At 39.5% G+C, this 27,381-nt stretch overlaps 1 protein-coding gene and 1 pseudogene across 1 annotated transcript in view; both read right to left on the bottom strand.

Moving 5' to 3' along the window:
• ATE1 (arginyltransferase 1) overlaps positions 1-27,381 on the bottom strand; it is a 168,769-nt gene that overhangs the window by 122,513 nt on the left and 18,875 nt on the right. Inside the window, exons 6-7 of the mRNA XM_008074549.1 lie at positions 25,528-25,757; positions 21,900-22,028 (exon numbers count right to left, since the gene is read on the bottom strand). Coding sequence (XP_008072740.1) covers positions 21,900-22,028; positions 25,528-25,757 — 359 coding nt within the window. The remainder of the gene's footprint in view (positions 1-21,899; positions 22,029-25,527; positions 25,758-27,381) is intronic.
• Positions 13,484-14,341, bottom strand: LOC103277120 (annotated as a pseudogene).

Raw genomic sequence — 27,381 nt, 5'->3', positions numbered from 1 at the left:
GTAAGTGTGGGAGGTTGTGTGAGTGCACCCTGCAATGGAAGCAAGTCCTGTCCAGGGTGGGTGCTCAACTTGTACTCTGAATGTCCAGGATGGATTCCAGCCACCCAATATACTGAACTATTATCACTAGGTAAATAACTTACTTGCTTTTGTGAATTTTCCTTAAGTGTATGTATAGCTCACATTTATTTCAACATTTAATATTAGAAATGCTTTGGTCTTTATTTAGAAGTTTAGTGATGTTCTAGTGACCAAAAGTATGCCATAGGTACATTTTACCTAAAGCCACAGTTTCCAAGAATCTATCAGTGACATTAAATGAGGACTTAAACTGCAAGCCTATATGTGATTGTCTAGTCTCTGCATAACTGAAAGACAATGTCAATTCTCTGGTACAATGAATAATTTCCTAAATATGAGATTTTATTATTTTCACATGTAAAAAGTAAAACTGAAGCTGAAAACTTCAGCTGAAAACTTCTCTAGGTTGAGTTCCAGAAAACAGTTAAAACCTTTAACAAGCAAATAATCACTTGATATTATTATTTTAATGCCTCGACAAAAATTATTTATAACAAATGGCAGAAGAAAAGCATTTATGCATACTTCTTGGGCTTATGAACATACGATTTAACACCCCACACAGGCAGAGCTGAGCCAGGATAAAAGACCAAACGTGTTCTAGGTCTACACCACCATCTGGTGGCCACACTGAGACATAGATTATACCATCTCCTTTCAAGACTCCAAGGGGTCAGAATGAACTCATAAGGACCTTTAACTCCCTTTCTTTGCCATAGTCACTGTCTAATTGTAGATGCTTGAATATAAGATAACTTTTTCCAAAGTTTCTCTCAGAAGTGGTCTCCTTATATCTGAATCTCTCATAGCAAGTTCTTTGAACTAACTTAAAAACTAGTGCTTTCTGGTAGCAGCCTGAAATCATCTCAACCATTACAAATGTTAAATTCATATGAGGTCCCTTGATGGAAGCAAAAAAAAAGTATTTACAGGTAAAGGGTCATGATATCAGAAACTTGCTTTCAGACACTACAACAAACAAAAAGTGGCAAGGGGAAACAAGACTGAACAAACATCAACAGTGCTGAAGCTGAGCAATGGGTACAGAGAGAGGAAACTATGCTATTATTTCCACCTCATGAAGGTCCAAAATTTTCTCTTAAAATTCCCTTTAAAATTTTTTAAAGCTTTGAAAAAATTAAAGTAAAACAAAAGTCAGATTTACTTATGAATCCTAGAGATATGACTTCAAAATATGTGATCTTCTTTAAAAAAAAAAAAAAGCCTTTTAACCTAAAAAGGCTTCTAAAAAATAGTTTATTAACATATATTTTAAAGTTTTTTATAGATTTCTTTTTTAAAAAAATGACAAGGAATCCTGAGAACATAGTTAATATGTCTATAGAAAAATGAAGGAAACTGTCCTGATATTATTTGAGTACATATAGCCTTGAATAACATTTCCAGTAGCTTCATACGTGAATTCAAGAGTGCTATGTCTCAAACAATTGGAACAGAAGCAAAGATGAAGTGCTTTGCGATCTGTACCAGAAGAGTGGCTGTGGTGCTGATAAAGACACCTAACAAGTGATAAAGTTTTCATTGGCCGGGCTCAGTAACTCAGCCTGTAATCCCAGCACTTTGGGAGGCTGAAGCGAGTGGATTGCCTGAATCCCAAAGTGCCGGGATTACAGCACGGCCTAAGGTATAGTTTTATGGTAGATTTCATAGAACCCTTATACCCTTTGATATTTAGAGTCAAAGGGTAAAAAATGCATATAACTCGGCTTTGCACTTGGCATATACTATAACTTTGATTTATTGTAGAGACCTTGTCTCTACAATAAATCAAAAATTAGCAGGGCATGGTAGCACACGCCTATAGTTCCAGCTACTTGGAAGGCTGAAGTGGAAGGATCGCCAGAGCCCAGCAGGTTGACGTTGGGATGGCTGGGAGTGTGCCACTGCACTCCAGCCTGGGCAACTGTGTGAGACTCCAACTCAAAATAAAACAAAAACTATTCTCATCTTCCATTATTATGTTTTCTTGTTACTAATCCATGAAGGTGTGACACAGAAGAATAAAAACAGGGAACAGAGGTGACCATAGAGCCTGAGCTGTTTACTCCATTTAACTGGATAGGATTAGGGTCATGCTCACAAAAGCAAACTCTTTTCAGTATAGATCTTTAGTAGGAACTCATTAGATGACAGCAGGTGTCCACTACAGACAACAAAACCATAGGACAAACAGTTCAAAAAGAGTCTTAGCACTGTGGAAGGAGAAACATCAAAGGAGCCACAATTAAGAGCCGCAAATGCCCAACCCACTCACCCTGGCCGAGGGGTTTCTGACAATGATGCCACTGGAGGGCCCTCCCTGCTTGGAACTGGACACATCCCAACACACAGCCACACTGTGTCTTACAAGCAAATAACTCAAGCCAGGCTTTCATCCCACCTAAGCATACTTCAGGTCAAAGCTGTGACCTCACAAAAAGGATGGGACTGAAATATATATTCCTCTTAATTTTAAATAAACGTCCTTTAAGTATGTAATAATGTGAGTATAATATTATATATACATATATAAAGTAGGTAAGCAAACACTTCTACATTTCAGCCTAGGCTCAAAGAAATCAACAAAATAAGACACTTCTTTCTAACATCTTTTCAATTACCTAAAAATTAATCAAGAATGCATTTCTCACCCATTGTCAGAAACCCAAAAGTTTGATACCCTACTCTGTTGGGGATGCTGTGGAGAAACAGGCACTCCCACTGGAATACAAAAGAAGACAATACTATGGAGGGTATTTAGCAATATCTAGCCAAGTTATATGCATTTTTTACCCTTTGACTCTAAATATCAAAGGGTAAAAGATTTCTATGAAATCTACCATAAAACTATACCTTAGGCCGGGTTGTAACCCCGGCACTTTGGGGCTCAGCCTATAATCCCAGCACTTTGGGAGGCCAAGGCGAGTGGATTGCCTGAGCCTGAGGGTTCGAGATCAGCCCGGGCAACTTGGCGAGACCTTGTCTCTACAATAAATCAAAAACTAGCTGGGTGTGGTAGCGCACAACTGTAGTTCTGGTTACTTGGAAGGCTGAGGCGGAAGGATCACTGGAGACCTGCAAGTCGATGCTGGGGTGGTGGTAAGTATAAGTCAATTTAGTAACATAACCACTCCAGCCTGGGCGACAGAATGAGAATTCAACTCAAAAAAAAAAAAAAACACCAAAAAACACAACTATACCTTAAGACAAATGCAAAAATGACAAAGCTACACTACTTATAACAGTAAAAGATTAGAAACAACCCAAAAGGCCAGCAATAGAAGAGCCTGCTTAAATTAACTATAGTATATCCAATCAAGGAACAATATGCAGCTGTTACAAAGTGAGGGGTTCAGCCGGGCTCGGTGGCTCAGCCTATAATCCTGCGCCTTTGGGAGGGTGAGGTGAGCAGCGAGACCTCATCTCGACAATAAATCAAAAAATTAGCCAGACATGGTAGCGCACGCCTGTAGTTCCAGCTACTTGGAAAGCTGAGGCGGAAGGATTGCTGGAGCCCAGCAGGTCGAGGCTGCGGTGGCCGGGAGTGGCCACTGCACTCCAGTCTGGGCGACAGTGAGACTCCAACTCAAAAAAAAAAAAAAAAATCAGCCAGGCGTGGTAGCGCATGTCTGTAATTCTAGCTACTTGGAAGGCTGAGGCGGAAGGATCGCTGGAGCCCAGCAGGTCGAGGCTGCGGTGGCTGGGAGCGGCCACTGCACTCCAGTCTGGGCGACGGAGTGAGACTCCAACTCAAAAAAAAAAAAAAAAGTGAGGGGTTCTCAGTCAGCTCAGTGGCTCAGCCTGTAATCCCGCGCTTTGGGAGGCTGAGGTGAGTGGATTGCCTCAGCCCGTGGATTCGAGACCCACCTGGGCAACTTGGCAAGACCTCATCTCTACAATAAATCAAAAATTAGCCGGGCGTGGTAGTGCACGCCTGTAGTTCAGCTACTTGGAGGGCTGAGGTGGAAGGATCGCCGGAGCCCAGCACATCGAGGCTGCGGTGGCCAGGAGCGGCCACTGCACTCCAGTCTGGGCGACAGAGCGACAGAGTGAGACCCCAACTCAAAAAAAAAAAAGTGAGGGATTCTCTATGACATGATGTGAGACACCCTGATAAGCTTATAAGGAAAAAAGAAATGTACCAAAAAGTGTGCAGAGAATGTTTCACCTGGGGAAACAAGGAACACTTATGTTTTTGCTTATTTTTACAAAAATAAAATTCCCAAAAGAATAAACCAGACACAATAAAAAATGGTTATTCACAGAGGGCAGAGAACAGGAGGAAGGAGATGGGGACGAAAAGGAGAATTCTGAGTATATCTATTGTTATATAGTTTTGATTTTGGAACCACATAAATGTACTGTTTATTAAAATACCAATTAAATTAAGAAGCAAGCACCACATCTGAAAACAAACTGAAATAAATGAGCATAAGTCAATTTGGTAACATAACCACATAAGAGAATAATTCCACATGACTTGTGAACACAATTTTCTGTTGGAACGTCTGAGTGAGATATATACTAAAGACAAAAAAGAATCATAAACTTCACTCATCAGTTGTCATTAGTATTGTCACTGATATTGTAATGTTGAGCCTATTTTATGTGTATAATATAAAGTAAGCTCATAAATATGTTAATGTGATCATGAAACACAAAAAGAGAAATATAAAATCAGAAAAATTAAGACAGCCTTGAAATGCTAAACCTGAACTGGGAATATCAACATAAACCCATAACTTTGCTTTAATACATTTCCAAGCTATATCCACTGAAAGGTCCTAGAGCAACCATTACCCAGTAGTCCCCATAGCAATGAGCTCACCAGATAACCAACTCTTCTTGGTATCTAAATCCAATCTTCATTATAAGGAAAACAGACTTCCTGGAAAAATACCTGATAATGCTAAGACTGGGTTGGAAAATGTAAAAGACTGAGATATCTTTCTGTTCCAAAAATAAGGAGGTCCTCAAGACGGAAGGAGCCTATCAAAAGAAGAGAGGAATCATCTTGAAGGATTTTGCACTGGCCAAATTTGGGATAATTTTGTCATCAAAAGAAGTCAGGTAGCCCAGGATTTCAAGGCCAGCCTGGGCAACATAGCAAGGCTCTATTCTCTAAAAAAATAAATACCAGAATAGAATAATGACTGAGATTATTTTAAGAAGTGTGTGTGTGTGTGTGTGTGTGTGTATATATATATACACACACACACACACATACAGAGAGAGAGAGAGAGAGAGAGAGAGAGAGAGAGAGACATGACTTCAGTATGCTGTCCAGGATCTTAAAATTTTTTTTAATTAAAAAAAAAAAATCAGTGAGTTTCAGTTATAGTATTTAAAAAAAAGGAGGGGAATACTAACTTGTCACAAATGCCTTACTCTAAAGTTCATAATTAAGGAGAAAAAGAATTCTCCTGCCCTTTTAGGAGAAACTATAGTTTAGCCCTAGTTGACTATGAAAAGTCCCCTTGTCTGTCTTTTTTCCAACAAAGAATGACTATAAATGTTAAAAAAAAAAAAAAAAAAAAAAAAAAGTAAAGCTAAACAAATCACTAATCACAAGTACCAGTGAAATAACTGATCCAAAGATCAGTCAGATGAAAGGCTGGTAAGAAACAGATATTCATCCGTGCTGAAGTACATACTTTTCCCACAGATTACTTGCCAAACACAAAGGGAAACTCTTATCCTTAAATTAAAAAAAAATCTAGTCCTCATCACCTGAAAAATGAAAATTTGCATCAATATGGAAACAACCCAACTTAACATGTCTTCTGACATAATGCAGCATGATGTATATGATATCATCTATGAAGTATATTTGCCAAAATTGTTTAACTTGAATCTAATCAAGATTTAGAGTTAATTTTCAACTTATGGTAGATTTGGGCAACAAAACTGTAAGTTCAATAAGACCATGAGGAACAATTTAGACAAAGAACGAGAGACGTTCCTTTAGACAACTAGCCTGGACTTTCAAAAAGCCAATGTCATGTGCTGCAGTAGTAATGAGCATACCTAGCACTTTGATACTGGCACATAAAAAATATTCTCCACTAAAAGGAACTAGGACTCCTTAAATAAAAGTTTGATTCCAAGTTTGGAAGAGGAAAAATACAACATTAAGCCAGACACACTGACTAAACGTAATCCCAGCACTTTGGTAGTCCAAGGCAGGAGGAATGCTTGAGCCCAAGAGTTAGAGACCAGCCTGATAGACAATACCGCTCTACCAAAAAAAGTAAAAATTAATCAGGCAAGGTGGTACGTGCTTGTGGTCCCAGATATTTTGGAGGCTGAGGTGGAAGGATCACCTGAGTAAGGAGGTTGAGGCTGCATTCCAGCCTTGGTGACAGAGTGAGACCTTGACTCAAAAAAAACACAAAAACAACAACAAAATAACATTAGTCTGGAACATTTTGTTGTGCCAGATAACAAGGAAATACTTAAAGACTAATGGGGTCATATCAAAAGGACATAGAAACTGAGAAATCCCACTGTCAAATTTGGGACAATAAAAGACACGGCAAGCCGGGCTCGGTGGCTCAGCCTGTAATCCCGTGCTTTGGGAGGCTGAGGTGAGTGGATTGCCTGAGCCCGCGGGTTCGAGACCCACCTGGGCAACTTGGCGAGATCTCATCTCTACAATAAATCAAAAATTAGCTGGGCGTGGTAGCGCATGCCTGTAGTTCCAGCTACTTGGAAAGCTGAGGCGGAAGGATCGCCGGAGCCCAGCAGGTAGAGGCTGCGGTGGCCGGGAGCGGCCACTGCACTCCAGTCTGGATGACACAGTGGGACTTCAACTCAAAAAATCAAACAAACAAAAAAAGACACAGCAATGAATTATAATACTTTAGATTTTTTTTAAAAGCTACGAGCCCTAAGGAATGCCAAAAGAAAAAAGGATGTGGGGGTAAGGAGGGTCATGAATGGAGAGAGAAACCTCTTGTTTATGGAGATGCAAAATTTCAGCTAATAAATGTAGAAGGAATAACACAATTAGACAAATTACAATTTTTCATAATAACTGTTTAAAGCAAGGATTATCAAAGGATGTTAAAACAACTGTACAACACGCTGTTGGAAAAGAGGTTATTCCCCCCATCTCAAAAATATTATCTCACAGATTATTTTCAAAATAGAAGGGCATAGCATGCCTTTACAATGGAAAGATCTAATTACAAAGAAGAAAATGTAACAATAGTAAAGAGAGATCTAATAGCTATGATCCAATCAATTGAGCAAACCTAAAATCACAAAGGAGAGACAACCAACATTATGTGCCACCTGATATGATACAACTAAACAATAAAACAGGCACAAGCCCTTGAAGAAACTGTTTGGCAAGATGAAAAAGCTGAAAATCTGAATACCCTATGATGCAACAATTTTATTCTAGTTTAACAGAAATGTGTCCATATGATTGCCAAAAGACATATAAGGAGGTACATATGTAGCACTCTTCACAGTAGCCTCTTACCAGGAGCTACTCAAATTCCCACTAACAGTAGAAATGGCTACATTCTGCCATATTCATGAATAGAACACTATATAGCAACGAGACTACAACAGGCAATAAAATAGATGATTTGCACTAAAATAACATGGGGAGAATAAAGTCACAAACAAAAGAGTAAGATTTTACTTACACAGAGCATAAAATAGGCAAACCTAACCAACAGTTTTATAAGTCAAGGGAGTTACTGGTAGTCACAGAATAGGACAAGGGCTTCTGAGGGGCTAGTAGTTATCAATTTCTTAATCTGAGAAGTTCAGTTTGCGAAATTTTATATATCTGAATACATATACATACTTTCGTGTATGTACATTATAACAAAATGTTTTTTTAAAAAAGAACATTTTTCCTACATCTAAATATATTTAAGTTTTTAAGAACATTTAACCCAGATGTGGTAGCTCATGCCTGTAATCTCAGCACTCTGGGAGGCCAAGGTGAGAGGATTGCTTAAACCCAGGAGTTCAAGACCAGCCTGGGCAACATAACAAGACCCTGTCTCTACCAAAAAAATTAGTCAGGCACGGTGGTGTATGACTTAGTACCAAACAACTCAGAAAGATGAGGCAGAAGGACCGCCTGTGTCTAGGTCGAGGCTATGGTAAGCCCTGATAGAGTGAGACCGCAACTCAAAAAAAAAAAAAAAGAAAAGAAAGAAAAAGAAAAAAAGAACATTTAAGATTAAAAATCTGGTTGGGCTCGGTGGCTCAGCCTGTAATTCCAGCATTTTGGGGAGCCGAGGTGAGTGGATTGCCTGAGCCCACAGGTTTGAGACCAGCCCGGGCAACTTGGTGAGATCACATCTCTACAATAAAATAAAAAATAGCCAGGCATGGTAACGTGTGTCTGTAGTTCCGGCTACTTGGAAGGCTGAGGCGGAAGGATCACCGGAGCCCAGCAGGTCGACATTGGGGTGGCCATGAGTCTGCCGTACCACTGCACTCCAGCCTGGGCAAAGGAGTGAGACTCCAACTCAAAAAAAAAAAAAAAAAAAAATTTGAAACCTAACTACCAGCCGGGCTCGGTGGCTCAGCCTGTAATCTCGTGCTTTGGGAGGCCGAGGTAAGTAGATTGCCTGAGCCCATGGGTTCGAGACCCGCCTGGGCAACTTGGTGAGACCTCATCTCTACAAAAATAAAAAAAATTAGCCGGGCGTGGTAGCGCACGCCTGTAGTTCCAGCTACTGGGAAGGCTGAGGCGGAAGGATCGCTGGAGCCCAGCAAGTCGAGGCTGCGGTGGCCGGGAGCGTGTCACTGCACTCCAGTCTGGACAACAGAGTGAGACTCCAGCTCAAAAAAAAAAAAACCTAACTACTATGTAACAACCAAATCCTCAATATAAAACATTCTAAAGACAATTGGCTTAGACATATTATAGCTATGTAGAAGACTATGCTTATTTCTAGGAGAAGTATCTTTATTATCTACAAAAGTGTCCACAACTTACTCTCAAATGGTTCCAGTAAAAAAGAAGAGAAAGATAAAGCAAATGTGACAAAGTTGTTAACACTTGTGAACCTTGGTGAATGGTATCTGGATGTTCACTGTATTCTTTCAACATTTCTGTTCAAAAATTTCAAGTTTCGAAGTAAAAAGTTAGATAAAAGTCAGTATCTCGAAAAAACAAACCTTAAAAGACAGAAGCCATTCTAGAATAAAAGGATCTAAAATAATATAACAAAATACAATGTATAAACTCTGGTTAGACACTAATTTTTAACGGGCAAATATAAAATAAGAACTAAATACTGAACATTGAACAATACTTACAAATAATTGTTAATTTTCTTATACGCTTTTGTAGAAATATCATTTTTTGAAAATTTATGCTAAAAATTTAGGAGTAAAATGTCATGATACATAATTTAAAATGATTCAAGGTCAGGCACGGTGGTCCACACCTATGAACTCAGCAATTTAGCAGGCTGAGGATGGAGGATCACTTGAGATTAGGAGTTTGAGACAAGCCTGGGGAACATAGCAAGACACTGGCTCTACAAAACAGTTAAAAAATTAGCTGGGTGTTGTGGCATGAGCCTGTAATTCTAGATACTTGGGAGGCTGAGGTAGGAGGATCATTTGAGTCCAGGAGGTCAAGGCTGCAGGAAGCCGCCACTGCACTCCAGCCTGGGCAACAGAGGGAGATCTTATCTCAAAAAAAAAAAAAAAGACTCAAAAACAAAAAAAGATGAAACAAAAGAGAAACTAACAATTGCTGAAACTAGGTGATGGGTGTATAGTCATCAGAATACCATTCTTTCAATTTTTTTTTATGTTAGATAATGTTCATAATAAAATTGGAAAAAAATGAGTGACTCACAAGTATGATGAGCCTACTGGGGTTATGAATACAATCTGTTTTTCAGATAATAAGAAAAGGTAAGAGACCAACTTTAATTACTCTAAGGAATTAATGGCACTTAATAAATATTAAATAATGGCATTTTCTATAACACAACATCAATAAAATTTCAGCTAAAATTCCATGTTTATGTCATATAGAATTACTGATAATTTGAAAAACAAAAATTCCTAAATGCTAACTTTGGCTGGGCGCGGTGGTTCACTCCTATAATCCCGGCACTTTGGGAGGTCAAGGTAAGAGGATTGCCAGAGCCCAGGAATTTGAGACCAGCTTGGGCAACTTGGTGAGAACTCATCGCTACAATAAATCAAAAAATTAGCCGGGCATGGTAGCACGCACCTGTATTCTCAGTTACTCGGAAGGCTGAGGTGGAAGGATCACCTGAGCCCAGCAAGTTGAGGCTACAATGGTCATTAACGTGCCACTGCACTGCAGCCTGGGCAACAGAGTAAAAGGCCTACTCAAAAAAAAAAAAAAAAAAAATTAGCTTTATACTGTATTCTACACAAGACAGGTCACAAACTACTCCCGTTTTATTTATAGTATACTATTTTCTGAAAATCTAGTATCTATCTGAATGAAAATAATAATGAAAACACATACTGAAGTAATTTACAAAGTCCTACATAATCTCCCTATCTGCAATTATGTGCTACTTTTCTAAAAATGTTACAGAAAGAACTTGCTTTTTTGGAATAGTCAATCTATATGTATTTTATCTTCTCATCCGATTTCTCAAAAAAATAACCTACTTTTCTGGGTGTTTAAGTGATTATTTCAGTTACCAACAGAGTCAAAATGGATTTTATGAACTGATATGGTTGGTCACCTTAAGTCCCCAAGTTGGTATGTTATTTTTCTTAACTGTTTTACAACAAAAAAAGCAAAAAAATGCATCTTCTTGAATGTAAGTAAATTAAGTTTCTCCTATTACATCAACAAAACTACACCACCATGTGTTGCTTCACAGAGTCCCTTAACACAAGTCAGGAGAAAACAAACTTTTCAAAAAGACCTTTTTTTTTTTTTTGAGTTGGAGTCTCACTCTGTCGCTCAGGCTGGAGTGCAGTGGCATGCTCACAGCCTCCCCACCATTGACCTGCTGGGCTCCGGCGATCCTTCCGCCTCAACCTTCCAAGTAGCTGGAACCACAGGCGTGCGCAACCACGCCCAGCTAATTTTAAAAATTTATTTATTTATTGTAGAGATGAGGCGAGGTCTCGCCAAGATGCCTGGCCTAGTCTCAAAACCTTGGGCTCAGGCAATCTACTTGCCTCAGCCTCCCAAAGTGCTGGGATTACAGGCTGAGCCACCAAGCCCGGACAAAAGGGAACTTTTTTGGCTTCTCAAATTTCTACCTCTAAGCATAGGAACACTGGTCATTTCCCCATATAGAAAACTGTAGTGATGTACTTTTGCACTCTATGCCAAAAATGAGTTTCTTTCAATATAAAACATCACACTTCAAGCCTGGGAAGCCTAGTATTATGTCTCAATCAGGTTCTCTTGGCAGTTAGTTCCACAGAGTGTGTGCTGTTTATGTGTAATCAAGTTACTTGTCAAGTGCAATAAGAATTTCTAGGATGAAAACAGCAGATGAAGAACCTCATCAGTAGCAGTGACCATCTCTTTATATAGATCTCTCACTAGGGTAGTTGACAGACCTTGAAATTCCCTGTCAGTGAGTCCCAAATTTAATTATCTTACCAAGAGACCAGAAGTAGTGAGTGGCCTCTGCTCATAAAGCATAAGTCTCTTTCAAACAGAACGCCAACAGTAGCAGATAGGTTTTGTCAGGCGAAGACGGGGGAATTGTCCTCAGCTCTCCCCAGAGAGCTTATTTTATTTGGAATTTAGCATGGGGAAGCTCAAACATAAGGGCTCTCTTAAAAACAATGAAGATTTTGGTGATAAGCAATTAAGAAGGCCAGTAATTCCATTTAAGTAACAAGATAAAAAGTGGGCCATTTGTTTTACTAGAGGGAATGAGGAAAAGACATTAGCCCTCTTGGGTTCAGAACAAACCTCAAAGGTTGACCTCAAAAACTGCCCCAACACAAGGGCAATTTGAACCCTCTGCCCTTGGAGACATCTTGCAGATTACCGACCAGCAACTCGATTGTATTTTTTTATGAAATGGTGGAAAACAAATCACTTCATATTAAATAGTATAGCGTTGGAAGCAATTATTTCATTGTAATATTTGGCTTATAATGGAATTGTAGACATTGAGACACTTATTTATAACAAAAAAAAACAAAATTTTATATCTCATTTTTCTAACGTGTGAAATAGTCACCAGCATGCACTGCAGGCTCACCGATACACACTGTGCAATAGTAATTTGTTTGAGGTCTTCCACCTGGTGTTTTTCTATTCGAGCAGACAAGGCTGTCTTGTTTTCTTCCTCCCACATTAATAATATGTGATTTGTTGTCCAGTTTCTTGTTCAAAGACAATGTGGAAGGACGCACTCATAATTCCTAAAAACCACTTCTCATCTGGTCAATCAGAAACTTGACAAACTTCAAATGGGACATAGGTTTTTCATTGTTTTTTGATGCTCAGTATATAGGAGTTATTCTTCTTCCCCAGAAGAATAATTTCCTCCACCACTTTAAAGATTTTCACAAAAAACCATACGTAGAAGCATACTGATCCGCACCATCCACACCACTCTTATTTGCAACATAATTTAGAATCATTTCAGGCTTTTTGACTGATATTATATTTCCACTGCATAACGACCTGGTGGTAAATTGCATTCGTAAATGATTTCGAGTGCTGAGAATTTTAATGATCCTTTTGTCCTTCCATACAAGAAGCGAAAGATTATTTTTCCTATATGCTTTTTTTCATTAAAAACTTTGGCTTTTTTATTTGTGCTGGTGTTCCCTTTTGGTTTGTACCAGAAAGATGACATTTCATCTTTAGTAGCTCTTCTGCTAGGATAATACTAGTGTAATATCTGTCAGTAAACGTGGTATCCTGCTACACTGGGAACTTCTTCCAACAACTTTCTATATAAATGTAATGGAATTCTGGTGCTTACTGGAAGATCTGGTTGAATGATGTTTTTGGATGTTATGCTGCCATAGCAGGGAAGTATTGAAAAAAGACACCCTGTTTTTGAAACAGCTAGTGCATAAATGCATAAATACCATTTGGTAGGTTTTAGATCGTATGTTATAAATAATATTTGCCCTTTAAATTGAAGAATGGATTCGTCAACACAAATTGTTTTGTCTGATATGAAAAACTGCAAAAATTTTGAATCAATGTATTTCAAACAATTTTTTTCAGCATCCTGCTTTTTTATTGTCTGCAAAATGCCCGAAAGAGACAGACACTGGTGGGGATGGGATATGATCCTCGTGCTGCATAAATCTGGTCAATAAATACGAGACCCACAGGCCTCAGCTTCTGGACTCTGCCAGTGGCCCTTGAGGCCATGACCCCCATGTGAACCCACCTCGACGGGAGCGGACGCCTTGTCACAGGCTGGCCCGAGGCCTAGAGGACCTTCTTGAGCTCGTCAGAGGACCAGCACGAAGGTGCCACCCATGACACGCAGCATGTACCCTTGAAGGACCTTACCGCCATCACTGCGGAAGATCTTCCGCCAGCAGTCCACGGTATCCACGTACATGATGTTGGTGCCCTTGTACCCCGACTGCATCATCATGTGCCGCTGCACCATGTGGAAGGGGTAGGACACCACGCCTGCCAGGGCCACCACAGTCTGCACGATGTGTTCAGCTGACCATGATGTGGGTGTTCTTGTGGTCGGGGAGCACGCCCTTGGCCGTGTCATAGACCCCAAAGTAGACGGCGCGGTAGATGATGCCCTGCACCTAAGCCCTGATACAGGCTACGCAGGCCATCACTGCAAATGATCTTCACCAGGCAGTTGCCCAGGCCGCAGAACTTGCGCTTGCTGCCCGACTAGCCCATGTCGGCCGCCAGGAGCCTGCACGCAAAGTCAAGCGGGTACACGAAGTAGAGGGAAGTGGCGCGAGACACACTGCCCGAAGCCAGGCTGCCCACAAAGTAGCACCAGAACTGCGTGCACTGGTCCACGCTGCCCAAGAAGATCTGCTTATTCTGTCCTTGAAGGCGAAGTCGAGCGCTGGCATGGGGAAGTAACAGATGACATTGGCCAGGTTGCCGTGCCAGAAGCACGATGCAGTCCACGATGCCCTAGTACTGCTGGTCAGCAGCGATCTGCTTGCTGGCATGCTGCACCTGCAGCAGCAGCTTGACCCGCTCCATCCAAACTATGGCCATTTTGGAGACAATGTGGGCGATGCGACCGGCCAGAAAGTCCTTGGCAAAGAAGACCACCTGTTTCGTCATGATGGCAGCACCAGCAGCGGCGCAGGTCGGAGAGTTGGCGTGAGGCGGGGAGGGATGCAGGCACAGTTTCCGCGTTGCAACCGCCAGGACCAAAAGGACAGGGTGGTCACCGCACTGCCACTAAGGTGCACTCCCGAATAATTAGCCTTTTGAATATGAGCTCTGATCAGCCCATCACTTGACACAGGTGTCTTCAAATGAAGCATCCAGAAGATTTGCATAAACCTTTCTCTACTGAAAGTTTTTTTTTGGAGTCTCATTCTGTCACCCAGATTGGAGGGCAGTGGCACACTACTCAGCCACCGTAGCCTCAACCTACTGGGCTCCAGCGATCCTTCGCCTCAGCCTTCCAAGGGCCGGAACTACAGCATGCACTACCATGTCCAGCTAAGTTTTGATTTATTGTAGAGACAAGGTCTCACCAATTTGCCCGCGCTGGTGTCAAACCCGCGGGTTCAGACAATCCACTTGCCTCGGCCTCCTAAAGTGCTGGGATTACAGACTGAGCCACCGTGCCCAGCCTCTACTGAATATTTCTGAAAAGAAGAGTATTTTACTACTGAAAGAAGCTGACCAGTACTCCTGCAAATTTGGCACTTGAATTATTCCCATACTTAGGATAACTGCAAAAAAGCTAAAAATTCCAGTTGGTTAATGATATGCCACTTATGCCAAATAGATTTGTGTGATAGTTTTTCCCTTATTTTTCATCTGCATAACAATTTATTTCTTTTATTACACTATCCACTAATTCATTTCTAAAATACAGAATAAAATAATCAGTTCTCTTATATTATTTGCTAGTTGTGGTCCTGTTGTTTAAGGATGTACAACAAAATGTATTCTCGCTGGAGGACTGTTTTCTTCTGTAACCTCTTCCCGTTCTTCACTTGACAATACATTGTCTTCTACTTTTCTGAAACTACCAACACTTTCATCACTCTCGCTTTCTATTACATTCACATAGTAAACAGCAGTAAAAGAGGAACTAAGGAACAAGAACACTTTCTTCTTGGTGATATCACCACCATTACTTTGTTTTCTTCCACATCAATGTTTATTTGTTCTAACTATCTGTATAAAAGTCTATCTTCACTGCTGCTTATATCATAACTCTCACTTGTCTTTTCATTTTGCCATTGTTCTGCAAACTAAATAAAAGGATAAAAAACATCTAATTGTAAAATATGAAATCACAAAATGAAATTTATCAAAAGACTATTACTTTTTCAATTTTACTTTTCCAACAGTACAAATAGATATATTCAATCTGTGCCGTTTGATACTTCAATACCACCTGCCTTCAACGACAGAAGTCTGTTTCTTTTAAGGATACAGTCACTTGCTGATCTATCTTTTCAAGTTATGTCCTATGACACAAAGGGTATACATACCTACAACTGCCTTTCTTATACAAATGCTCTTTATCGCTACCTTCTGTTATAAAGAAGTGTGGGCACCACTGTGGAAGCACTTCACACATTCTAAGTGATGCCAGCTGATTTTTTCTTTTAACGTATACCTCAGTATATATATTCAATCTTGTTATTTGGTTTTCCATGCAATTTGAATGTAAAACTTCAAGGAAACATACGTTTTGGAAAATCTGCACTGGCATACATTTGTCCTGAATAATCACCAGCAATCATCCCTGAGAAGGGACATCTGAGTGGTTTGCAGGAGTTACGATATCCCCTCAGAGAGAACATCCAAATGCAAAGGTATAATTAAAGCAGACTGTGGAGCAACCTATGCCTCAGGACATTGCTTAAAACAGAGCAATCGGCCAGCAATCAGTGGAACCAGCAACCAGTGGAACCTAAAAGCTGGGTGCGATACCAACAGAGGCAAGCATCTTAGAGATCAGGAAAAGAGACAAAAAGAACACTACTAAAACCTCTGTCATCTCAGGGTGACTGTCCATATACCCAAGGCTGAGGTCCCTAGGGAGTGACATCAGAGGGCTCTCATGGATAAATGCATACTTTCCTTTCACCTCTTCACTAATTAAAGAAGCAATTGCAAAAGGCAATATGTATATAATTATTGTTGGGACAGTAACACATAAAATATATTTGACAATATCAAAATAAAGGTTGGTAGGAGCAAAGTTAGACTAGAGTAAGAAAAGGATACTATAAGGTAACTTGAATACATAAAAACAAAGAGAAAAGGTACATAAAAAGGTTAATATAACAAACAACTATTTCTTCCTATTCCTTTTTCTCGGCTTTATAAAATTATATAAATAAGTGTAACATGTTAAGTTTATATAATATATATGTAATATATATAAAAATAATAGCACAAGAAGGGAGAAGAGGGGCTAGAGCTATATAAAAGCAGCATCTTTTTATATCACTCTGGAATGCAATTAATATAAATCTGAAATAGATCCTGTAGATTAAGATCTGTATCATAAGCTCTAGGGCAGCCACTAAGAAAATATCTCAGAAACACATGGTGAAAAAAAATCATTTAAAAAATGAAATGATACATTAGGAAATAATCATTTAATGCAAAAGAAAGCAGTAAAAGAGAAACTGAGGAACAAAAAGACAAGGGCCTACAGGGAAGTGGAAGTAAAACGGAAGGTGTAAATTCAACTATACCAATAATAACAATCAATGTGAATGGATTAAACGATTAAAAAGGAGATTGTTCTCCCTCTGGATTAAACAAACAATAATAGGAACAAACTTTATGGAATCTCAGGCCAGATGCCATAGTTCATGCCTGTAATCCCAGGCAGGAAGAATCTTGAGCCCAGGAGTTCAAGACCAGACTGGGCAACACAGTGAGACCTCATCTCTACAAAAAATTCAAAAAACTAGCCAGACAAGGTGACATGTACTTTAGTTCCATCTACGTAGGAAGCTGAAGTGGAAGGATAACCTGGGTCCAGGAGGCTGAGGCTGTGGTGAGCCGTGATAATGCCACTGCACTCCAGCCTCAGATAGAATGAGACCCTGGCTCAATAAAAAACTTTAAAAAAAAAGAAAAACGTAACTGGCCTTTAAACATAAAAAATATGCTTAACTTCATTTATAAGACATGGAATAAAAATTGAAACCACACAAATTACGTTTTCATCTATATGAAAAAAATCCAAAATTCTTACAAAATATGACCGAAACCATGGAGGAATAAGCATTCTCACAGATTGCTGGCTGTAATGCAAAATGGTAAAACCCCCATGAAGAGAAAACCCTTTGGAGAGGAATTTACCCCTGACTCAGCAATCTGAAAACCTGTAACAAAGACACACTGATTGTAAGGGCACTCACTCAATGCTATCTAGAAACAGCCAAACGGCTATCAGTAAAGTCTGGTTAAAAAAAACTATGGGACCGGGCTCGGTGACTCAGACTGTAATCCCAGCACTTTGGGAGGCCGAGGCAAGTGGATTGCCTGAGCCTGCGGGTTCGAGACCCACCCGGGCAACTTGGTGAGACCTCGCCTCTACAATAAAAAAATTAACCGGGCATGGTAGCACGCACCTGTAGCTCTGGCTACTCGAAAGGCTGAGGCAGAAGTATTGCCGAAACCCAGCAGGTAGAGGTTGTGGTGGCTGGAGTGTGCCACTACACCCCAGTATGAGCGACAGAGTGAGACACCAACTCAAAAAAAACTATGGTTCTTCCATGAGGAGTACTATGCAGCTAGCTGTAAAACAGAACAATGAAGTTCTCTCCATATACTTACTGCTTTGGAGTGACCCCTAGGACATAAAAAATAAATATGAAAGATCATGCCTAGTATGCTACCTCTATAAGAAAAAGGAGCAAGTGTGTATCTGTATGTGTATTACGGTATGTATAATAAATATGCATAACAAATGCATACACACACACACACACACACACACACACACACACACACACACTCCTATATAGAGAGAAAGATCACACATATAAAAACACCCACCAATACTACATATATGAAATACTGGCTTACATTTTCAAATCAATAGAAAGAAACAAGATTAAATGCTAAGGTAAATGACCAGTTTCTTAAAGAAAATGCAATTTTAAAAACAGGGAAATTTGTTCTAAACTAACAGATCAATAGATACTTAAGAGAATGGTAATGAAATGTGATTATTAATGAAATGTGACCTTATGTGGAGACTGATTCAAACAAAGTGTAAAAAAGACATTTGAGACAATCAGAGAAAATCAAACACATATTGAACATTAGATAATATAATTACTGTGCATTCTGCTGGGTGTAATAATGGTATTGAAGTTATACAAGGGGTGACCCAAAAAACCTGGGATTTATTTCTAAAAAACTGTGTATTTATTCTTACATGTTTAAACATCATTCACCTTCACAGTACTCTCTGTTTGATGCAATACACCTATCACGACGCTTTATCATTTTATTTGCTGTTAAAAACAGTTTCTGAACTCGTCAATGTTGATGCTTTAGTGCTTCTGCCGTTTTTTGTTTCCCCTTTTCCACATACGTAAAACATTGCCCTTTGAGGGCTTTTTTTCATCAGGGGAACCCAAAAATAAGTTGCTCGGGGCAAGATCTGGTGAATAGGGAGAGGGGGCACAGAGGTCATGCCATTTGTGGGCAAAAACTGCTGAATGCTCAGTGTGGTGTGGGTAGTTATGCTCATAAATCACTCATCATGAGATGGGCAAATCTGCGCTGAAAGAATCTCCAAAAGAAATTCACTAAAACTGAACACAGCCTCTCACAGCAACACTACCTGGTGCCAATGGATTCCTAGAACAATTACCTAGCAGGGGAAGCCTGTGTGTAAGGGGCCCACACTCCAAAAAATAATTCAGGGGTTTTTTTGGGTCCTCCTTGTATATTTCTTAAATGTGTATAACTTTTAATCTAGAACAGATTTCCCTTTTTAAAAAAAATAGTGTTTATTTATTTAAAGAAACTAGGTGATTTATCTTATAGCACTGCCCAGGTATTACTCTAACATATTCTTTTACCCTTCATATTTCCTATACTGTAATTAGATCTATAAGCCTGTATAGACTCAGGTTCAATGTATTTTAGCAAAGGTGGTGCTTTATACTTCTTATTAGACTACATTAGAAGGCACATATCTGATTGTCACACTTTTTTTAGTGCAATAAGGCACATGCTAGGCCAGGAGCAGTGGCTCATGCCTGTAATCCCAGCACTTTGGGAAGCCAAGGGGGAGGACTGCTTGAGTCCTGGAGTTTAAGACCAGTTTGGGCAACATAGCAAGACACCTCATCTCTACAAAAAAATCAAAAAAGTGAGCCAGGCATGGTGCCCCACGCCTACAGTCCCAGCTACTCAAGATGCTGAGGTGGGAGGATCACGATATCAGTCTAGGAGGTCGAAGCTGTAGTGAGCCTGTGATTGTGACACTGCACTCCAGCCTGGGCAACAGAGTGAGAAACTGACTCAAAAAGAAAAAAAAAAAAAAGACACATATTGAAGTACTTACAGATAAAAATGATACAGTGCCTGAGATTTGGTATAAACTAACAAAATAATAAAACAGAAAAATAACAAAAAGTATAAAGAGATATATACAACAAGAATGGCAGCATGTTGAGAACTGAGAACTGCTGAAGAGAGACAATGGGTATGTGGCAATTTAATTTTTTTTTTTTTAATCTAGCTCCTACCTAAATCTCCAAAAGTCTCTTCTCTTATCACACTCTAACGTGTACCCTATAACTCTGGCCATACTAACCTAAGTAGTAACTCCTTCAAAATGGATTTTAACGTCTACACCTCTGCACATGCTAGTCCTGTCACCCAAAATGTCCTTCTCCTTTTTTTGGACTTGGTTCAGATGTCACCTGGCTTTCCCTACTAATCCAATGGCTACTTCTAACAGCATGGGAAATGCATACCTACCTACCACCCAATCAGACTATGAATGTCTTTAGTGCCACACTAAGTCTGCACAAATGGACTCCACAGAGGCCTGAAGCCCACAGAGCTCAGGGGAAGGGTCTCAGAGTAAACACTCTGAACCATGTCAAGCATATTTTGGCTTAGCTATTCATATCTGCTAAGCAGACAGGTACAAAGCCAGAATCTCCAAAGCAGCAGGAAGAAAGTTAGTTCAAAAAAGCAAAAGACCCCCTGAGAATATCAAAAGGAATGTCTTGGGCCCAACAGAATCCTCACTACCTGCAAATGCTATTATCCACAGCAGTATGTCCCAATGGGAAATCCCAGCACAGAGTTTCTCAAACTGAAATCTGCACATGAATCACTTGGAGACCTAGTTTACAATGCAGATTCTGATTCAGTAGGTCTGAGATTCTGTGTTCCAGGTGAAGCTGATGCTGTTGGTCTGCAGACTGTACTTTAAGTAGAAAGCTCTGCGGAGTCTGGGAAGTCTGTCCTCTCTCAGGGAACATGCAGCATTAACTACTGCTGTGTTAATCCTCTCTTTTTAGCTAATACATTCTGTGTCACTTTTTAAAAAGCAGCAGAACAAGAAAACCAAAACCCTAGTTATTCTACATATGTTTGCATCTTTTTTTCAACATTTCTGTCCCACTGTGACAACTATGTCGTCATCTCATTCATTTCCGTATTCTCAGCCTGAGAAAAAGAAGTCCTCAATAAATGCTTGTTAAATGATGCTGTATACAGTAATCTCAACATACAGATGATTCCTGACTTATAATGGTTCAACAGTCAAGCTTTTTGAACTTTAAAAGGGTGCAAAATGATTCTACCTTTCACTTTTGGTATTGCATTAAGTAAATTACATGAGATATTCAATAGAGTTTGTGTTAGACGATAATTGCCCAACTGTAGGCTAATTTAAGTGTTCTGGGTATGTTTAAGGTAAGCTAGGCAGAGCTATGATGTGCAGTAGATTAGGTGTACATATTTACTTTCCACTCCCTTCTTGCTATTTTTGCTTATTGGTCTGTCTTTCCTGTTCGATTAACAATTTACTGAAGACAGGGACTCCTCCCTTTGTTCCATGGCACATAGTCCAGTATATAATAAGCACTAAATAAATGTCTGCTGACTTAGGCTGGATGACTAAACATCTAAACACACGACACTCAGACTCCTGAAGAGAACATCGAATAAAGAGCACCTCCTGGCGGGGCGCAGTGGCTCATGCCTATAAACCCAGCACTCTGGGAGGGGGAGGTGGGAGGCTTATCGGAGACCAGCCTAGGTATAAGTGAGACCGTGTCTTCACAAAAAAGAAATTCTAAAAAACTAGCCAGGTGTGGTAGCGCACACCTGTAGTTCCAGCTACTCAGGGGGGCTGAGGCAGAAGGATCGCTTGAGCCCAGGAGGCAGAGGATGTGGTGAGCCATGATCAGGCCACTGCACTCCAGCCAGGGCAAGAGAGTGAGACCCTGACTCAAAAAACAAGCAAAAAAGGCATCCTGGACTCAACGATGCTTTTTCCTAAGAATTTAAAAGGATAACACGTTTGACTCATTTCCACAAAAGTCCGGTGACACACACTGAAAGCTCATCGGCACTACCTGACAGGTAAAGAAAACGGCATAAGAAGGTTATATGCTTCTTCACAGACAACCTAGTCAACACAGAAAGAACACTCAACGAGCGGTACCTCGGTCTTCCCACACTCATCAGGTGGATCCTGGTGTATGGCCATTTGATACTTGACATACAAAGCAAAGGACGGGATGAAGGACGACTTGAACTCAGGGTCCTCAAAGGAGACAGGTACTAACCTCACCTTCAGAGCAAGGAAAAGACAAGCAAAGGCTATTGAAACACCGCTAACTGGTTACATGCTTCTGAAGGTGAGGCTAGAGTAAGATCTCCACAAACCCACTTCAAAGCTCAGCACTGGAATTTGTCATGAAAAGAAGAAACCCTGGAACGGGCTGACTGGCGCAGAGCCTGAAGCGCTAACTCTGTACTAAAACTTATGAAAATTTCAAACTCATAAAAGCCAGGGCAATCTGTTTTTGTCTCTTTTTGGCTTTTTCTCTATCCATCTATTATAGTTCACTGCAAGCACTAGAGCAATATTGTTGCTAACTGTGGTCATGGCCACTACTTTTGCCACCTCTACTTATATTGTTTTAAGCTCTCTTCCCTTCCAGATTTTTTTGGGGTCATTTGATCTATAAAATTATTAGCATATAAGAACTTCTATTAAAACATTCTATCATACTTTTCTAGTCCCTCTCAGATGTGCATGGGTAATACATTAACAAAGAATAATTTACCTATTATGAATTCTTTCTACATACGACTTTTAAATATAAAATATTTTATAGTGTCGGGCAAATTATATCTATCATAAAAATTGGAAGTATTTGCTTTTTCCTCTTAGATATTTTAATTTAGAGTTCTATTTATAGTTATCTTTTAGGTAAATGCATCTAACATTGTGACTTTAAATAATTTTATATTACTTTATGCTCTGAAATTATACAAGACTGGCACTTAACATGACACTAGGTAGAATTCGCACTTTCAGAATGTCCATTAATTCGGTCCCAACTCTTTGCAGATATGCTGCAAACTGGATATAAATAAAATGTAGCACAAATAAACCAAGATTTCATACAAAGATATCAAATGGAAGGGAACGCTCTGCACAAAAATAGTACACTTGGCCTGCTGACCTGGCTCACAGTTGGCTTATCAGGTGGTTGCTTGTGAATAACCATCTGGTAACGTTTATAGACCTGGTAAGACTCCAGAAATGTGGCTTTGAACTGAGAACTTGGTGGAGATGACCTCACCACCCTCACCTTCAGTAGGAGTTAAAAAAAAAAAGTTCATTAATTCATTTATTCATTCTGTGAAATACATATTAACAGTAATTCTCACCCCCCAAAACAAAGTTCCAACACAAATATTAAAGCATCTATACATAATCTTTTAATATCAAAAACCAATGAGTTAGTAAATAAAGAAAAAAATTTATTTCTGTAACTTAGAGACTCATTTAGAAGGCAGAGGTGGATTCCTTCTAAATTCTAAGTCTCAGCTCTCTTGCCTGAATTTTGTAAGCCCGCCCTTACTGTAAACTGGCAGAACATTTCTAGCACTCATAACACAAACACAAACAAATACTCTTTAGTTTTAGTTGTATACAACTCACCGTCAGGAAGTCAGAAAGACTAAAAAAAGGAATATATTTTTTAGACACTCATTCATCACTGATAATCCTAAACTTACAACTTTATTGTGTAAGTATAAAGACAACCTTCACAAAGTATTCCTATTTCATAATACAGTTATCAACTATGACTCTGAAGTCAGGTTTCCTTTGTTCAAATCTTATAATATCACCATCTTGGTCAAGTAAATTAACCGCTGTGCCTAAGTTCCCTCATATGTAACAACATGAGGATAAGTTTAAAGCAGTAATTACACACAGCAATGCTGGCGTTTATTTTAACATTAATTTGCTAACATTATTTTAACATTATTATTTAACTAACTAAACTATGTTAGCAAAACATCAGTAAAACAAAAACTCAAATGCAATACAATAAAAACATGACTGGAAGCCGGGCTCGGTGGCTCAGCCTGTAATCCCGTGCCTTTGGGAGGCTGAGGTGAGTAGATTGCCAGAGCCCGCGGGTTCGAGACCCGCCTGGGCAGCGAGACCTCATCTCTACAATAAAAAAAAATCAACTGGGCGTGGTAGCGCGCACCGGTAATTCCGGCTACTCGGAAGGCTGAGGCGGAAGGATCGCTGGAGCCCAGCAGGTCGAGGCTTTGGTGGCCGGGAGCGGCCACTGCACTCCAGTCTGGGCAACCGAGTGAGACTTCAACTCAAAAAAAAACCAAACAAACAAAAAAACATGACCGGAAACTATTCATGTTTACTATGAGAGTAATTCTACTGTGAAGAAAGAGCGACACCCAGTGGATGACAAATCTCTACACATCCTGGGCATCGTTACATTCAAAAAGTAACATTGACTACTGCAGAATTGTAACGTGAGGTGTGTCTGGCTCTCTATTTATGATCAAAAGATAGAAAACTCTTCATAAAGTATTTTAAGTAGTGTGTACAACTCTCTTTACAATTTTGGAAGGAGAAGTATCAGTATTGAAATCTGAGCAGCCAAAGAGTTAAAAAAGTTAAAAATTATGTCTCATAATACATATATTGTCCTAAAGCTTAGAATGCATCAAAGTTAATTTTTAGTATTAAGACTTTAGTGATAAGTGATATTCTTAGATGATGGTAAGCTATAAATTAAAAGGCTGGCCAGTTACTAACTGTAAGAACATGAGAAAAATCATTATGGCTAATGTCATAGAAAAGAATTTTATATATAATAAACTAACATTGAGAAATATTGATTTGATCTACTAATGTAAATAAATTTGGAAAAAATAAGAAATTTGGCTCTAGAAATATTCAGATTATCCCCAAATTGGTTTGGGCATTAAGGAAAGAAGATTTTAATCGTACAATTTAGCACTGTTTAGATAGTTTCTTTCTTTTTTTTTTTTGAGTTGGAGTCTCACTCGGTCGCCCAGACTGGAGTGCAGTGGCCGCTCCCGGCCACCTCGCCTGCTGGGCTCCGGCGATCCTTCTGCCTCAGCCTTCCAAGTAGCCAGAATTACAGGCATGCGCTACCACGCCCGGCTGATTTTTTGATTTATTGTACAGATGAGGTCTCGCTCCCCAGGCGGGTCTCGAACCCGTGGGCTCAGGCAATCCACTCCCTCAGCCTCCCAAAGGCGCGGGATTACAGGCTGAGCCACCAAGCCCGGCTTGTTTAGATAATTTCTAACTCGTCTTACCTATGTAACACCGCTCACTGCCTTGATCAGAATACTGTAATGAATAAAAAAATTGATTTGTCTAGTGTAATCTATTCTCTTTTACTATGTAAACCAAAACTGCCAAAAATTCTACCTTAGAGAATATTTTTCTTTTTCACTTTTACTAAATGTCAACCAAAAGATACAAAAAACCAGAGCACCCTGCATAAAAGAACATGCAAAAAGTGAAACTGTTTTCATAACTTTAGTAATCAATTGCCTAAAGTAGTCTCCAAAAAATCTCTTAAAAATAGGATTGCTTTCAAATAGCAGTTAACTTAGTAAATACAGTTCTCTTTACTATCTTATTATTTAACTGGAAAAACATCAACTGATTAGCATGACCTCAAATGAAAATGAAAATAAGCAAGATGCCCAACAAAAATAAAACAAACAAACAATAGAAACAGAACAAAAACCCTCCAAAGTACCTCTAACTTGTGTGATGCATTCTCTGGTAAAGATTCAAAAATCAAATCTTCAAGTGATTTGGGCTGGTTGGATTTAGCCTTTGGTTGGAACAAAGATGGTGGCTGACCTTCAGCCTGGAAACCCTCAAGTTCTCCAGTAGGGTTTTGCTGCATTAGTTTTAACCTTTTCCTTTCTTTCCGGATCTCCTTTGCTTTTCGACATGGAGGCTTACTCAAATCAGCCCCTTGGCCTAAAAAGAATTTCAAAATATTAGACCAATCACATTTGACTCTAGAAATATTTTTACAAAACTCTCAAAGATTCTACAGAGTAAATTCCAAAGAGTTCTTCTATAGAATAAGTCCAAAGAGTTCCAACAGTTAGACTGGCTTTGGGGTAGATGGCTCAGAGGATCCAGGTATAAGCTGTAAGTTGATCTTAAAACCCTACCTCAGAAGCAAGAGATGCCAAAGAAAGTAAATAGTCACAGAAACTTTCCAATGCAGCTCTTATTGAAAATCTTTTTTAAAAAACATCCATCCACTTCTCTACTTTTTTTAACTGGGAAGAACATAATACAATCAAATTACCTTCTGCTTTAAAGGACACTGCTACCTCTGGCCAACATTTCTGAGGGACATTCTCCAAAAGCAATGGTGACATAAATACTTAGGAAGCAAATATAAGTGAACTCTGGCAAGTTTTTTAAATTTAAAAAGCCTCACACACACACACACACAAAAAGCCGGCCGGGCTTGGTGGCTCAGCCTATAATCCCAGCACTTTGGGAGGCCAAGGTGAGTGCAGTGCCTGAGCCCGCAGGTTCGAGCCCAGCCAGGGCAACCTGGAGAGAGCTCATCTCTACAATAAATCAAAAATTAGCCGGATGCAGTAGCGCACATCTGTTGCTCCAGCTACTTGGAAGGCAGAGGCGGAAGGAACACCTGAACCCACAGGTCGATGCTGAGGTGGCCATGTGTGTGCCACTGCACTCCAGCCTGGGCGATGGAGTGAGGGAAAAAAAAAGCCTCACTTAGTTGTATATATCTGTGTCTCTCCAAATAGAGCAGGTATCTGGGTCTTATTAGTTCAGTTAAACAGAATTTTGTTCTAATTAAAATACCAAATATCAAACTAATAGCTCTTTAACATAAAAAAGTTTCAACTATTATAAATTACAAATGTTAGCAAGTTATCTTCAAAATAATCTATCCCAAACAAAAGCATGAGATAAAGGTAAATAATGATAAAATAAACAAAAGCCTCAAAATAATCTAAATATCTAATTATAAAATAATCACACAATTTTTAGAACAGTTAAACAACAAATCATAGTCATTTTTAATGTTCTAGCAATTTTAGGGGATTTCTCACTATACAATTTTAAAAAGAATTTTCTACTTTATTTGTACATAAATATATATATTTAAAATATTTAGAGCCAGGTGTGGTGACTCATGTCTGTAATCCCAGCACTTTGGGAGGCAGAGGCAAGAGGATTGCCTGAACCCAGGAGTTCAAGACCAGCCTGGGCAACTTGGTGAGATGCTATCTCTACAATAAACTGAAAAATTAGCCAGGCGTGGTGGTGCTTGCCTGTGGTTCCAGCTACTTGGAAGGCGGAGGCAAAAGGATCTCCTGAGCCCAGCAGGTTGAGGCTGCAGTGGCACTCCAGCTTGGGTAACAGAGTGAAATTCCAACTCTAATTAATTAATTAACCAAATAATTTTTTTTTAAAAGTCTGGAAAGAAATAAAACACCATGTTAACAGTCCTTTTACTCAGTTTTAGAAGTAGAAAAAGTCTTTTTCTTTACTTTTTTTCTTTGTAGTTTTCTCTTTTCTCCAAATTTCTTAACAACAAACATTACTTCAG

This window comes from Carlito syrichta, unplaced genomic scaffold, assembly GCF_000164805.1.
Source record: "Carlito syrichta isolate Samal-C Ts95f unplaced genomic scaffold, Tarsius_syrichta-2.0.1 Scaffold316482, whole genome shotgun sequence".
NCBI classification, from domain to species: domain Eukaryota; kingdom Metazoa; phylum Chordata; class Mammalia; order Primates; family Tarsiidae; genus Carlito; species Carlito syrichta.
The sequence above is the reverse complement of the archived record's forward strand: the minus strand, read 5'-3'. Positions and strand labels throughout refer to the sequence as shown.